Source organism: Pseudochaenichthys georgianus, chromosome 21, assembly GCF_902827115.2.
Source record: "Pseudochaenichthys georgianus chromosome 21, fPseGeo1.2, whole genome shotgun sequence".
NCBI lineage: Eukaryota > Metazoa > Chordata > Actinopteri > Perciformes > Channichthyidae > Pseudochaenichthys > Pseudochaenichthys georgianus.
In genome coordinates, this window is record NC_047523.1 from 16704291 (window position 1) to 16720417 (window position 16127).

Consider the following 16127-nt stretch of genomic DNA (forward strand, 5'->3'; position numbering starts at 1 on the left):
TACATATCGACTGGACGTGGATTCTAAAAGTACAATATATACTTCTCGCTAGAAATCTAATCATAAAGCGTTTTAATGGCCAAACTATCCTACAATTTAGGATTTTCCAGAGAGGGTTATTTGTAAATAAACGGGAGCATGTTGTTTCTTACACGACCACTAGAGGTGCTACACTTTAAAACGTGGCTATGGGTCATAATCTGGTGCTTAAACAATCGACCCATTTGGTCGTATGAGTTGGAGGACTTGTTGGGTGTACTTTGAGGGTTTTGACTCTGCACACCGTTTACATGCATAAAAACCTTCATAACACACAAGGGGACGGGTAATAACCGGAAAAGCATGACATGTCACCTTTAACATTCATTACGTAGCTGATTAAAATCATTAACACATAAATAAAGCACTCGAATTTCACTTACCGAAAAAACCACATTCATGCACAGTCTGCTTTAACCGCAGAGCGAGTCACAATAGTCCGATATATAAGCATGAAGAACAAACAACCACGGCCGGCTTCAAGTTGTGTTTCCTGGATGAGCTAAGAAGGCAGAGTCCCTGTAGCTTCACGGAGCAGCTAGCAGAGAGACAAGAAGCTAGCAACAGTAGTCACTTGACAGAGCCGTCACTCAATGTGACCACGCCCTAATTTATGCAAAAACGTTAAGACCTAATATAAATAAAAGGGTCGTGTTAGAAAACAATTCACTCACAGATCCATAATCATGAAGGTGGAATCTAACTATATCGATAATAAAAATGTATGGAGCCAGGGGTAGAAACATGTTTTTTTCTGCTGTAAAGTTGGGCATTTTAACATGGGGTCTATGGAAATTGCTCCTTTCTGCAGCCATCGCCTATCGGCCAATATATGAACTGCAGTGTGTGGCACTTCCGTATTGGCGTCCCGGCTATTCCCCAGAGTTTGCCCCTTGGTTCTTACTCAATATCAAGCCACGATTATTGTTTTTATTTGAAATCATATAATGTCGGACTTTCTTTGCCGTCCGCGAGGAAAAGAAATGGGGCTCAGAGCCTCAGAATACTGAAATTTGTATTTATTAAATATTTTTTTCCTTCTAATTTGTTATTCTTTTCTAAATAACACACTGTTATTTACTCAACAATAACACACAATTATCCTTGTTTTTATTTATTTGCTTGATTCTATAATCTCTTGTTTTTTTTGGCGTCCGTCAATTGCTTGTGTCCATAATGGGCAGCATTAATATACCCACATGACAGCTCATTGTTACTTTGTAATTCTACTCCACTACAATTCAGAGGTAAACTGGTATTTTTACTCCACTACATTTATTTTAGTTACTTTGCAGATTCTGATTAATGATGTGAAATATAAGCAACCCTTAAATCAGACTTTAGTTACACCTGAGTAAAATTCAGGGAAGGTGATTGTCAAGTGCCAACAATCAGGCGAGATATTAGTTGGTGCTTGAGAAGACTAAACATTTATCTACAGATCCCTATAAAGTATATTCATTACTCGTTATTTTCTACTAATAATCGTTGCGAAATTATTAACCGAGTCATTTTCAAGATTGAGTTACAATGATAAACTGGAGTGGCAAAGGATCAGCTGCATGACCTGCAAGTGCTTCATCCAAAAGGACAGGATGGACTTTGTGTTTCAGTGATTTGATCATCAAAGGTAGGCCCAAGTCATTTTCAATGCGGGCCGCTGTGCCGACTTAATTCATTTGTAATTGCTACTTGGCTGTGGGTGCCCTGTCATGATAGGTGTTTATATAAATGGTGTTGTTTTGTGTGGTAGAGGGTCGCTGTCATTGATGCGTTTTGCACCCCGGACCACTGTTTTGATATTCCGCTGAAGTATACGTTGAGACGTAATATCTCTTCTTTTTTTTCGAGGGAAGGGGGGGTCAGAGGGCCTAGGTATAAAAGTCACGGCTCGCCACTGCTCTAAAGGGAAATTATTTTGATCGAAGATATTTAGATTTGCCGGCTAACGGGAACTCTGACGTGTGCTTCGCGGATGCGCTCGGATCCTCTCGACTGATGCTCGGGTCTGCTCGGTCAGTTTCCGGATGAGGAGGCATTCGTTCGACCAACTTACAGTAGTTAACATTACAAACATTTTTAACAGGGGCCATAATAGTGTAAATAATGTTTGTTTTGGCAGTTATAACTGAATGTAATGTTTTCTACTTTTTTCCATCTGGGAAGGCATTTGCCTTCATCAGATGGAAAGTGTTTTGACCAACAACTTAAGTATTTCTTATAGCTATACAGGGCATGCAAGCGAGCAAACACGAACAAGAACAAACAAACAAGGGAAATGAAGAATAAAATTGAAATTGTACAATATAATATTGTGGTGGTTCATCTTATAATTCAGTCTCGAGAATGCACCAGACAGCATCTAAGACCTGCAAAAATCAAAATGTTCTAGGGGGACGGAGGCCCCCCAAAGCCTTCGTGCCATTTCGTCCGCGTGCATTTTTCAGGGCAATCTCTATTAGGGTTGCCAGAAACTGACCATGATCAAAATCGATTATTCGGCAGCCCTGGTGAATAATAATTGATTATTCGACCGACCTATTATTAGCATATATATATTTATATATATTTTGGTTGAAACTAAGCCAGAAAAAAAATAAAAAATACATTAAAAAAAATATATATATATAAATAAAATCGATTTTTAAAAATAATATTCGATTATGGAGACTGTAGCGAATATTCGAATAATCGAATAATCGCTGGCATCCCTAATCTCTATTGGGCTCAGGGCCATCTGTAAATTAGATTAGATGGTCCACAGGGCCATCTCCCAAAATCCTTAATGTCATGCACTTGGACTGTAGACCACTTGGAGTAAAATCCATGTGAAAATTGCTTCTCACTGTTCTCAGGTCAAATATGTATATTTGATTAAAAATGCGATTAATTTCGATTAATTAATTACAAAGCCTCTAATTAATTAGATTAATTTTTTTAATCGAGTCCCGGCTCTAATTTTTTCAAACGCTTTTTTCCGGGTTCGGTTCTGGGTAAAACAAAGATGATGCGGGTCGGGTCGCGGGTATTGCATAATAAATATATTAAAATAATAATAATTTTGTTTAATGTTTAAATCCTCAGACCTCTCCCCTGCGGGACCGCGCATAATCATAACCTCTGCAGCGCATCAATCTGCTGCTGTGCGCACCACATTCGAAATGGCTGAGGTGAAGCTCTCTAGCGGAGAATACAGCATTTTCAATAACACTTCCTCAAGAGCGAAATCCAACGTCTGGGTGGCTTTTGGTGTCATCCTAGATGGAGAAAATAACCAACATCCCACGCTTTTTGAGACAAATATGCAACTGCGTGTGTTAATAATTGCACGTTTTCACTGCTCATATATAGGCTATGCGGGTTCGGGTCGGGTTGCAGATCTTGTGCCGACGGGTCGGGTCGGGTCGGGTTGCGGAACTAATTGGCAATATGTGCGGGTAGCGGGGCGTGTTCGGTATTGCACGTCGCAGGTGCGGGGCGGCAGCGAGTTTTGAAAATCAGACCCGTGCAGGACTCTGTTCTGAGGCTCTGCAGCCCCATTTATTTTCCTCACGGACGGCAAAAAACCCCCGACATGATACCATTTAAAATAAAAGCAATAATCGTGGCTTGATATTGAGTAAGAACATGTTTTTATGAACCACACAGCTTCCGGTCTTCCAAGACCCGACCGGACAAAAAGACGTGGTGCAGGCACGAAACACACTAGGCCTACCAATAGAAATATTGCTTTTAAAATCATTCTGTGTGACACGAAAAAAAGGGGAAATTCGTGTTGGTGAACACGAATCAATAGATTAAATGTCGTGACTATAACACGAAATGCCCGTGAGACTGGGTTCAGCAGCAGAACAACCACTCATGCCCAGCCTTGCTTTCATTTTACACAGCAAGCTGCGGCCTGCTTTTAAACTGTTCTCACCATCTTCTCTTTCTACTATGAAGAACATAAACTACCTAAGATAATAAAGATGCTTAGGCTACACTTTGAGGGGACATCACTAATTAAAATGTCAAAATGTTGAATTCTCTCTTTTTGTTGGTGAGTCCTTGAGCAGAAAGAGTATAGTGTTGTTGTCTTGTTGAACACTTGCTACCAAATATTTATTAGATATTGTCAGTTAAGAGATGACACAAATGTAACGTACAAAGATGTAGGGCAACAGACACATTTTCCCCCTGGTTGGACTCCTCTCTTGGCCTTGAAACTATGGCAAAAAAAACGTTTCCACTACTGCTTTCATCATTCAAAAACAGTATTCTTCCCATGAGCCTCAGCTTTACGTCATTTTAGTGCTTATTAGTCAATGTTAGCATGCTAACGCGCTAAACTAATAATGTAAACATGGTGAACACTACACCTTTTAAACATCACCATGTTAGCACTAACACGGTGAGCATGCTAGCTTGCTGTCATTAGCATAACTCTCATAACACAGCCTCACAGTGCTACTCACTTGGCTTTACATTTCTTGTTTTCATGAATTGAGAGCAATGTCAGTATTGCTGAATACTCTCTCTGTTAGCATATGGAGAGCGTAGTCATCTATGTTTCTAGTTCTACCAATCTACCAGGCAGTAGCCCATCAGGGGGGTGTAAAGTGCAATGCTAACTCGGTTTAAAAAGCAGTCGCTGTTGTAATGTTAGCTGTTTAGCCATGTTGCATTTTGTCAGCTGTAGTGCTTTTACAGCTAAAGTGTATAACAGGGCTGTAAGTGGTATTTAGGAATGTGTTTGTCATTAATCAAATTAAAAACATTTTATGTTTTTCAACTAGCACGTACAAAAACCACAACTTAACCTTTAATCACCTATCTCATCCCTCATGAAGAAATGTTGATGAAAAAAATGTATATTCATTTCTACAGCTTCCTAAAAGTATACACAATTGTAATTGAGTGATGGAAGAGAATTGCAGGGTGAATGACAGACGGACAAGCAGGGTCGATCCTTGACTCGTTAATCTTTGCACTTTAATGGATGAAGAGTGACAGACACCTCCAATAAGTCAATCCTTATGTGATCTTCTCTGGCAAAGCTCGTGAAGCAACAAGTCATTACAACTCGCCTTTGTGAGTCTCCACCCACAAACACACACACGCACACAAACAAGGAAATAAAATATAAAACAGCCACACCCTTCCAAATCCTGTCCCAGTGAAATGCCACATGCTCTATGGATGTCAACCTTAATTACCTCTCTGTTTAATTATTCTCTTTCTTTTGCAAACAAATGAGCTGACACGCATATTTTAATATGTGTGTCCCAATCGGTAGACATTAATGCAGTGAGGAAAAACATAACAATTAAGGTATCATAGGGAAAGAGCTGACAGTAATATTAAAACTCCAGTATGCACGTTTAAATCCATGAATGCACCTGAATCAATTACCCCGTCCAATAAGCCACATCTGATCTTCAAGGCTTCATGATTTTTTGCAGCTTTGTGGATTCCCTACAGCGCGCCCTCCCTGTACCCCAGCCTATTTCCCTGCACTCAGGCTTGCCATGGTAGATCAATCGCACGGCATGAGGCTAGGTTTTTAATTGAGGTGTCCTGAAGGGTGGGGGGTGATTTAATGAGGCCAGGTCCTGTTTTCATCCTGACCTTTGAGGCTCTGCCCTACAGGTGTCCATCCTCTTACTTAAAAGGAATGTATGGGCTTGTAGGGGCTACCCCAGAGGTGTCACACCTCACCAAGCTCCTCTGCAGAGCGTGACATTTTCACCTGAATCTAATATGCCCAGGAGAATTCTTTTTTGTATAGCCATTACACAGGAGCTGGTGTTCCTATTAGCAGTGCTACCCTGCTGCAAGATGAACAGGATGTTCTGTGGTCACGTTTAAATGATGTATATGAAGCACGTCATCCAAGTGCACGTTTGTCTGGTGAACCAAATGTGAGCTGATATTTTTGAGTCAAGTTCCTTTTGTTCTCCTTTAGCTAGCTGATACTTGGATCAAAATGCTATAGGAGTAGATATCTGGTGTAAACTAAACATTGCATGTACTGATTTGACTCAGCCCAGAAAAAAGGAAACCATGACTTTGCTTACAAAAGTTTATTGCAATATTCAAAGTCACTTTTTTTTTTTTTAAATATCTAGCCTGTCTGCATCTGCGCAAGTAATATACATGCTTATCATTGCTTGTCACAGCATTTTTTTGTGAGACTAAACCGTAAATTAAAAACCAAAACTAGCCCTTTAATTAATAGTTCATTTTTAGAGCTAGTTTTTACACTTCATTTAGAGTCTAATTGAAGCGTAAAGCCTTACTTTGAAACCGGTGATTATTTATTAATAATAATAAAAAAAAAATTATTTTGTTAGCACTTTTACAGGTGCTCAAAGTCGCTTTCCAGAGATAGTGAAAAGAAAAGAACAACAAATACTTATAGTAAAATCAAATAAAAATCAAGCAATACAAAAACAATCACACATTAAAAGCCAAATTGAAGAGACAGAGTTCCTTTGAGTGAAACAATTAACAACATTTCAGTTACACACATATGATTGAACAGGTGGACTGTTGCTAGTGCCAATTTGTATGATCTAAAAAAAAATCTAATCAATATAAATAATTTTTTTCATTTTCCTTTCAATAATTGAGGCGTATATAGTGTAACATATATAACTATAGCTGCTATGTCATTGTCTTTGTATTTTTGTCCTTTGCTTCTTTGACTTTTGGGCATGTCATATTTGAATGGCCCTTGTGCCGATAAATAAAGTTCCTTTGGTATCTAGAGTGCTTACCATATGTGAATGTATTAAATGTCTATATTATAATTGGGAAAGCAACGTTTTCCATTCCACTAAGACAGAAATCGGGCCAACTTTTGTTATTTTTAATATAGGTATAAAATGTCACTGAATTTTTCATTTTGCATTATAAGAATGTAAAAACGTTGTACGCTTCTTGAATAAGTTACTAATACCTTACAGTTTAGAAGAATACTGATTGTGAGCACTGACAGGGCCAGATAGGCATTGGTCGTATCTATGGCTACGACTAAGGTCTGAAATACTATTCGACAGCTTGTTTCATCATTCAAAGCCCTGTAATGGTGCAGACTTGATGTGATCATCGTGACATGTTACAGTTCCTATCTCCTGATGTTAGCAAGTCTGAAGGGCTGATGAAACTGCTGCCATTATGAGAAGGTGACCCTGTGCCTTTGGTTATTATGGTTTAATCAAAGCAGTGATTATTTGAAAAGCCACATACCAGAAAACCCTATATCATGGTGGAGTACATCTGCAGTGCTGAGAGCGTGTTTGCCCAGTAGGGACTGCCTCAATGAATAATTGTCACCTGGATGTGACCCGTTGAGATGGAGAAGGTCTCACTGGGAGGATATGACCGTGGAGAGGAATGCCACTGAATGTTCTTTTTTTCCCCCAAAGCCTATTCATCTTTTGGTGGTGCAGGATTTTTTTCCTCCCTTTCTCTTGAAATGAAATGTTTACACTTTCAACATGTCTTGATTAAGTTATATATCTCCATAGTAAACTGTCCCATCCTTAATTACAGTTAGCTTAAGCTAGATTTGGATAGGCTTCAGTACTAATGGGTAGTAGTCAGGTTGGTCTTTCTATTGGTCATTTAAGTTCTGTTGTGGAACACATACCGTTTTATAAGAAATAGATTGTTAAACCTTAATTGAGAACACACAAATACTGCAAAACCCCCTGAGGACTAAACAATTATTTAACAGTAATGATTATTTGAACATAAAGTATTTTGGTGCCAGACTGTAATGAGAGCATCATAATAATTTGTGTATTAGTCAGAGAAATGTGGTGGGAACATAAGCCTCATGACATGTAGAGGGAGGCATTATACTGCATAGAGAACAAAAGCCAACTGAAAATAATGTATTTTAATGAGAATAACATAATTAAGAATGAAAACAAATTGGAATTCTAAATGACTGACCTCTTACCTTATCTTTGTCAGTGACAGATATAGTTTGCTGATCATTTAGTATTCCTGTTATTCACTATCTAAGAAGACAAATGTCACACTGCCCTTTAACTGTTATATTCCAAATTTCTTGTAAGTGTATACGCTGCAGGTAGACAAAGCTTTAGTTTATGTAGAATATGTTCATACCTGGTCCTGTATCTTTTTATTAAAGATTGTTCAGAATTACATTTTTTCTTTGCTTCAAACCATAACAGTTAACCAATATTCTCTAGTTTCTCTTGTATTATACAGTGAGCACTGAGATGTGCTTTTAAATCCAGTCTGACCTTGTTTCAGACAGATGGAGTATTCAGCCAGAAACACCTTGCTCCACGGGCAGAGTAGTGCGAGCGGCAGCAGCTTCAGTCTCACACTGCCTGCTTTCAACCACAGAACTGCAGTCACAAGTCAAAACAATACACTTCCAGACTTTAAGTGATAACATACACTTGTTTTGTAAAAAAACATCCGAGTCTGGCCGGTAAGAAGCATGAGAGATTTGTGATAGGAAAACATGACTGATATAAACGGTGTCCAACTGAAATGAAAATAAAACAGACACAAACAAATTGGCACTTGTGTTCCCTTACTGTGACAAAAACACTTAAGACAGAATACTAAAGGTGTGAAAGGCAACACTGTCCGAGCATCTCCTTGGTTTTTATATCGTCAGAGCATCAATTTAACTGTAAATACTTTTTGAGCAGCATTTTGCATTCTTCTTAGAACTCGTGTCCACATAACACTTCCCCAGTGTTCACAAAGTGAGAGTACACTCATTTGCCCAAAATTGTTGTGTGTAAATATATGTGTTAATGTGTGTATTTGTTCAGAAGTACATGTCCTGGAAGAGGCTTTGTCCCTTTTCAATGTAGGCCTCTTTCTCTTGTGCAGACATCTTCTCCACCAGCTCTGGCTTCTGGCTGACATCCCGGTAGGAGTACTGCCGACCCCCCACCATCACCATCGGCTCATCTCCCACATCCTCAAACTCATCATCGTCATCTTCCTCCTCCTCTGCGGCCCGAGACTTAGCAGCTGACGCGATTGGAGGAACTGCGGGAGAGTCGTCGTCCGATTCGCTGGTGTCGCTGTCCGAGTCGCTGGCGTTAGCCTTTCCAGAGGAACGACTCTTGGTGGCAGAGCTGGCTCCGCCTCCAGCTCCTCCCACTGCTGCTGCACCCCTCTTCTCATGGATGAGCAGGGCGCGCATCACTTCCTCATTTTCATCTGACTGATCCATTCCAGCAGGTGCTCCATCAGGGGCTACGGGTACCACGTCGTCTCCTGTTTAAACAAAACCATAGCTTATCAATATTACAAATATATTAAATACTGAGATTATTCACTTTTTCCTATATACAGTATTTCTTAAATTGTGCCAAGCCCCGAGGAAGTAGAGGGGCTTGGTAACACATTTTGATAGTGGGTAAACGGTGGTACTACAACTTCTGTGTCAGTAGGCCCAAAAACACTTTTCCCCATTGACTTATATTGGGAAAGAGACATAATTCAGTAAATCAGTGGATATTTAATTTGTGCTAAATAAACTAACATGTACATTCTAATAGCCCTTATTTAAATCATTCTGTCCTGAAAGTGGTGTAAAATGCGGTCGATTGTGTAGTAATTCTTCTTCTTCCTTCATTTGACTGAGCCGCGATCTGGCTTGACGCTGCTGTGACAGAGCGGATTGGAGGCGGGGCTTAGGGAAAGGGAGAGCGTTCATGCTCTATCACCGGTTGATCCATGGAAGATACAGGAAGGACTCAGGTCATTTTGGTTTCATGCACCAGAGCCCCGCCTCTAACGCTGTATCTAGTTATTTTTATAAATAATTGACTTTTTATAAATAATTGACTTTTTATAAATAATTGACTTCTTGCGGCTAAGTATCTGAACAATATCTGTGTTTAAACCAAGTCCATTCTAAATGTGTAATGTCTATTTCCAGACTCTGAACATCTAACATCATTGCAGACGGACGCACAGAAACACACCTCAGAGACAGGACGCTGGGAAGGCATAATTCATGCCATTTCCCCAGAAATGGACTTTATTAATGAGCCATCCTTGCTCAGCCATACACTAATCAAGCCTCTGATTATTTCAATTAAGCAATTACGGTTCACTGAGAGTCTGGCCTGGCCTGACTGCTGCATGCCCTTGGGGGTGGGGAAACAATGACACAATAAGACAGCTGGGTGTAGGACCACTCTGAGAGAGGGTGATGACCTGTAATGTTGAACTGTAAGAGCCTGTTTTGACCACAAATAGAATGGGGAGTGGTTTAAGGTCATAGGAGAGGCGTGTCTCTTGAGACGAGTAAGGTCTGTGCATTTAGCAAGCCTCATCATGGACAGGCAAGAGCATTTTTAATTAAGGAGATGAAAACAGCGTAGGAGTGGGAATTCATTGTCAAATCTAACATCTTCTGACTCGTGGAGTGGAGGATAACGTGCTTCTGGGAAATAGGCTTAAAAAATAGGGAAAAAATGTCTGTACAATGTGGCAAATTGATCGTATTCCGTTTCATTTGCACTAGTTTATTTTCATTTCTGTATTATTATTTTGTATATATAATATGTTGTATTGTTGGAGGAGATTTCCATTGCCATAACTAAACTGTAGCTACGGTGCATATGATAATAAAACCCTTGACTCTTGAATCTCATTACTTTCGGTTCTGAATGAATTCAGCTTTTGTTTAGGTCGTTGATATGTGAAGGAAACATTGTTCACACACTGAAACTTACCACAGTATAAAGAAAGGCTTGACAGCTACATATCTGGGAACTTGAAAGAAAACATCACTTACGGCTCTTGATGACTTCCGGCTCGCTGTAAGCGCCCGTCACGGTGCTCTGGGTCAACCATACGGGCCTCTCCTTGGGCGCCTTGCCTTCATTGGCCAGTCTCTGCTGCTCTTCCTGCTCCTCCATGCTGATCACCACATTCTGGGTGTACAGGTCACCGTAGGACGAGCCTCTGTTGGACCAGGCTTCACGGTGCGGACCAGTCATTCCAGCGGCTAATGCAGCACGTTCCCGGCTGGAGGAGAGATTCAGCAAATATCCTTTAAACAATTATCTCCAACAGTGCTTAAAAATGTAGAATAGAGAGTGTTAAAAGGGCAAGCTAGAAATGTTTCATTACTGCAGCGTAATAGAACAGAAGTCCACTGTGGCACAAACAGTCAGTGGATACAGTATCACTGAGGCTATTCCTGCTGTTAACAGAGGTGAACCCCCATTTGTTTATTACATTCAGTAAATCTGCTCAAGGACGTGACTCTTGAGGTTTGGCGTAATGACTTCTGAGGGGAATATGTTTTTATGAGTAAAAAGTAGCGGTTGGTTAGAAGCTCACCTCTGTCTGAGGGCGGGGATCTCAGCGGGCTCCGGCTCCAGCAGGTCCTGGGACAAGTTGACATCTTCGGTCTCGCGTAGCAATGCGTAGATGGGTTCGATCTGCTCGTTGAAGCGTGCCACCTGTGTCCTGCCGTCAGAACACACAGACGCATCCTCTTCTACCTCCGTCTGGCAGAAGGTGCAGCGAAATGTACCTGAAGGTTAGGAGAGAACCATGTTAAATAAAAGCACAATGGAACTTATCTGGCCAAAGAACGTACCCCTTTCCAAGCTATGTTGTTTGACAGAACACCTTTGTATTTCTTTGAAGACCTAACTTACATTTCTGTTGCTAACCCTAGTGAAGGCGAATCTCCTTATCCAACCAATCAGTTTATCTTTTCCTTCACCTCTACAAAGCAGCTAAAGATGCATTCAATATTGACTGGACTGGAGTGTGGAACAGAACAGCAGCATGACGTAATTTGGGTCACATTAACCATATGCAGACATATGTAAGCCGAAAGTATGAAATTGCTTTTACCAACAATCCTGGGATATGCATGTAGGTCCATTTGTTTTCTTTTTACCATGGCTATAAAATAATTTCACAAAAACCATTTGCAGAAGTTAGCCTACTTGGGAATGTGAACCACCAAACACACCAATATAAACACGTGTCTTTCCTGTATAAAATATCTCACATTGCATGAAAAAGGCTATTCAAGAGGTTAAAGGTATGCCACAATAACACGCTGCTATTTGATGGAATTCAAGGGTTTAATATAAGCAACTATAAAAAAACTGCATTGTTAATGACAGTGCAGGCAGATTTCTTCAGGGGATATTCTTTGCATTAGGTGGCATTTTCTAAAGCTTGTGGACCTGCTCCCTACCAGTAAGAGAAGGGCATGATGGGCCATCTGGTTCTCTGGCCAATTTCAGTTTCAATAATTGGAACTGCTCCAGCATTATACAGAACCCATGCCTGCCATGCGTGTTGTATGTGTGCATCACAATAGAGACAGCAAGAGAGACGTCAGAGCAACTACAGGTAAAAGGAGATAAAAGAAAGCCACATTTTAGGCAACTGTTTTTCAGGAGAAACCTTTGGTGGACCCAGTGTGAGAGTCCTACAAAGAAACAGGTACAGTCACACGACAGCAAGGTGTGAAAATGCAGAGCCCTCCTTTGTGGGTCAGAATGAGCTAGAAGAGCTGCCATGTCATTTCCTATTCCTTCGAGGTCAAACTGAGTGTTGCGGGCCCTGAAGAAACAGCCAGTCCATCAGATCTCCACTGTGTGAGCTCCAGTTATTCTTTCTGTCAGGGTGCAGGGTGACAGCCTGCACAGCATGATTTAATACCAGTATGTTGAAACAAGAGGCAAGTGTGAGAAAAAATATGCTAGATTTTATAAAGGTGTCATCACAAAAAAGTCAGGAACCAGAGGAAGCAGACTTTTCCGTCATGTCATTTATAATATCAATTTCTATATTTACATCTTGTCCCTAAAAAAAAAAGTTCTATATGCCTGCCTGCTTACTTTACTATAAAATACCTAAGAAGACGTTGGCATGTTGTCTAAGGATCTGGGGAGTCCATTATGTTATATATTATATGATTTTGGTGTATTATAACGTTTATAATAAGTAATCGTAGTTATTAAATCAGTTCATGTTGACATAAATGTAAAGATGAATTTGTCAGCATCATAGTCAAATCAACTACATACTCCAATGATTTGACCATTGAAATAAGAGATTTCAATATAAAAAGGCCCAAACCGCCCCCTACACGCTACCTCTCCGTTTGCGCGTTGAAGCTTATAAACATCAGGTTTAAAACTGAAAGAGCTTTACAAAAAAGTAACACAATTAAAGATGTTTGGAGTAATTTTTTGTCAAAGAGATGCTGATTTGAAACCGTCCAAAAGCTTGCCGCTGTATTTACTCCCTCCATCTGACAGGAGGGAGCCTCGTTGAGCTGCGAGTGTCACTCCACGGAGTTCACTCCGTCACGGAGGGGGAGTGTGTAGGGGTAGTGTGTAGGGGTAGTGTAGGGCGTGGTTTGGGATTGGGCCAAAGACACATTACATCCCTTACAAATCTGGTCTCTGCTGACATCAAGTGGTTAAACCTATCACTTTGCTGCAGGCGAGTATATATGGACTTTGGACATCACTGTTGTGATCAGTGGCTCTGTGTGAGGTCAAAGGTTAAACAGGCTTTAGACATTCAACCGGAGATGGGAGCATAACACTAGGCTTTAGACTGATGCCGCATTTCAAACGCTTGTGTGGCAGAAGTACTCTATGTAGCCTAGCAACAGTGCTGGTTGAACGGTGATCAACCTTGATATTGGCAGACAATGCGAGCACAGTTGGTGCTTTATTGTGACCGACTGACAAATGAATGCAGTTTATGAATGAACACAGATTTGAGTAAGGGCTCTCTTTAAAGACACATGCCTTATCACAAGCATTGATATCCGTATAAAAGTACATATTCATGTTAATCTGCCAAACAACCTAAAGTAAACCTGTATCATCATTATTCAGATACTAAATGAGTGTTTTTGACAGCTGGCAGCCCAAACTCAGAATCAGATTTCACTTCAATGATGTTGTGATAACAAGTCATTTGAAATATGCTTAAAGACATGTGGAAGCATTGTACTTTAAGAGAATACAAACTTTAAAAAGGGCTCTTAAAACAACCCAAAAAGTATTAATTCACCTCTTTAAATTTTTTTTGACAGATTAGGCAAACTAGCAGATATATGAATTGGAAAATGTTAACTTGTTGATCAAGTATCCTAGGTTGACTAAATGTATATATTTGTGTCCTATCCTTTGTCCAAAAATCTATTTATTTCTCTTCTGACCTACATAAGCAATACAATCTAACAAGACGGGCCTTTAGACCACATTTCAATGTTCTCCAATTAATTGTTTTCCTAGCACATTGATATTGCGATCATTGTGTAATAAAAGCTTTTCCAGCGTCTTTGTCAGGTTTTTTCACAAGTTAGCGAACAACCTTTTTGGTCCAAGGTCTTGTTCTACAGATATATTGGAGACAATAGGTTATTAATTCAATGTATACCTGTCATGGGGTCAAACAGCTGGTTGGCCTCTAGGTCGGTGAAGGTGGAGAAGCAGCAGGGGCAGCGGAAGGAGGCACGGTTGGTGGAGTCTCTCTCATCTGTCTCGATGCGCCGTCGAATGTGATCCAATTTATACTTGACCACGTTGACCAGTACCCTGAAAAGATCCATTAGGTGGGTGGTCAGAAAGGGGTCAACTTTGAGCGTTATTGTGGTAAATCAATCCATTTTCTCACACTCCTATATGTACATTTTGTCTAAACTAAAAGGGATGAGGTCAAAATGTATTGATCTTTGAAGGAATGCACCAATGCTCTCAAAACATAAAGGGAACTTAAAGATTTGAGCCTTTGCATCCATTTACGCGCACACAAACCTAAATAACACCTGAAAAGCATAGGGCTTCTGTAATAAGAGGAAGCCATTGTGTGTTACTGTCTATTATCTGCACTGTTGCCATGCAAACCAAAAAGAAGATAACCCACCTGTAGTTGATGAAGTAGTAATTGTGCCGTGTGGTCTTGCCATCAGGGGCCGTTTCCACTCTCATGCGACACTTGACAAACTTGTCTGCCTTCAGGGTGTTGAGTACTGAGCGCAACTGTTTACGATCAAACTTGAGCAGCTCCAGCATGTCCTCCTCACGTACACAGGGGTTGCGAATGAGCACGTCCAGGGCCAAGGCATGTTCCACTCCATAGAAACCCCTCACTACCTGCTTGGCTAGCCGCTTCAGTGCTGCAGGGACTTCGGTGAGTATCTCTGGTTCTATCATCTTCTGCTGTGGATAGAGATTAGACATATTGAGTAAAGACAAGGACAACATGTAGGAACTTGAGAGAACCGGCAAATACTTTGTTTAGCATGAAACAGTAGGTAAGTAGCCATAGCTTTGGTTACATTTAAAAAGCGAAGTGAAAGATCAATCAGGATAAATAAATACAATGATGGACATTTAAATGGTGGGATGATCATATTTGAGGAATAATGTTCTCTCTGCTATACTTGATAATTTGCTTAAACGCACAACCTCTGTTGAAGTGGACAACCTTTAAAACATAATATGTCCTGTTGTTTTGTGCTAACATTAACAAGTGCTGATTAATAACGCCAGCCCAGTCTAAACTGGAAGCTAACCCGGTTGTTACATAGTGGCGACCTGACTGAGCTTAACGTTAGCTTAACTTGAACAAAGAAGAACAACAATTACTAATGCAGCAAACTGGCTGCAACACAAACCAATGTTATAGGTGATGATAGTATAACTTGGTAAGCTAGTAGCATTGCTGTTGCTTTATCAGGTAGCCATTACCTCACGTTGTCTTGTTAACTAAACTTGCAGCCAAGATAGTTAGTTTGCATAAAAACCTAGTTAATTCCAACCTTACCCGGTACTCGTTATGTTCCACCAATACGCCAAAGCTACCGCTTCCTTAGGTCATTTCAGAGTACGCTGCTTGTATCTCTAACCAACACAGCTAAAGCTCACACACATTTGTAATTTTGAATCTTTAAACTGCTAGGTTAGCATGCTTCACGACTCATTTGAGAACATAACCCCGGAAATGAAACCCTAAATCACAACAAAGGTTTTCAAGTTGCAATCAGTAGCCAATAGGGTAACAGGAATGTTGATTGACATACATTTAGACGAATA

General features: G+C 40.3%; 1 protein-coding gene across 2 annotated transcripts; it reads right to left on the minus strand.

Annotated features, from left to right (window-relative positions):
• Window positions 1–8159: 8159 nt before the first annotated feature.
• Window positions 8160–16027, minus strand: gtf2e1 (general transcription factor IIE, polypeptide 1, alpha). Of its 2 annotated transcripts, none has more exons than XM_034109816.2 (6): window positions 15859–16027; window positions 14956–15248; window positions 14470–14627; window positions 11383–11578; window positions 10832–11064; window positions 8160–9300 (listed from the first exon to the last, which is right to left on the minus strand). In XM_034109816.2, the coding sequence occupies exons 2-6, from the start codon at window positions 15243–15245 to the stop codon at window positions 8843–8845; spliced, it is 1335 nt and encodes a 444-aa protein (XP_033965707.1). In that variant the 5' UTR covers window positions 15246–15248; window positions 15859–16027; the 3' UTR covers window positions 8160–8842. The 2 variants fall into 2 exon arrangements, with proteins under 2 accessions (XP_033965707.1, XP_033965706.1); XM_034109815.2 differs by having other exon boundaries at window positions 14956–15251.
• Window positions 16028–16127: the final 100 nt, after the last annotated feature.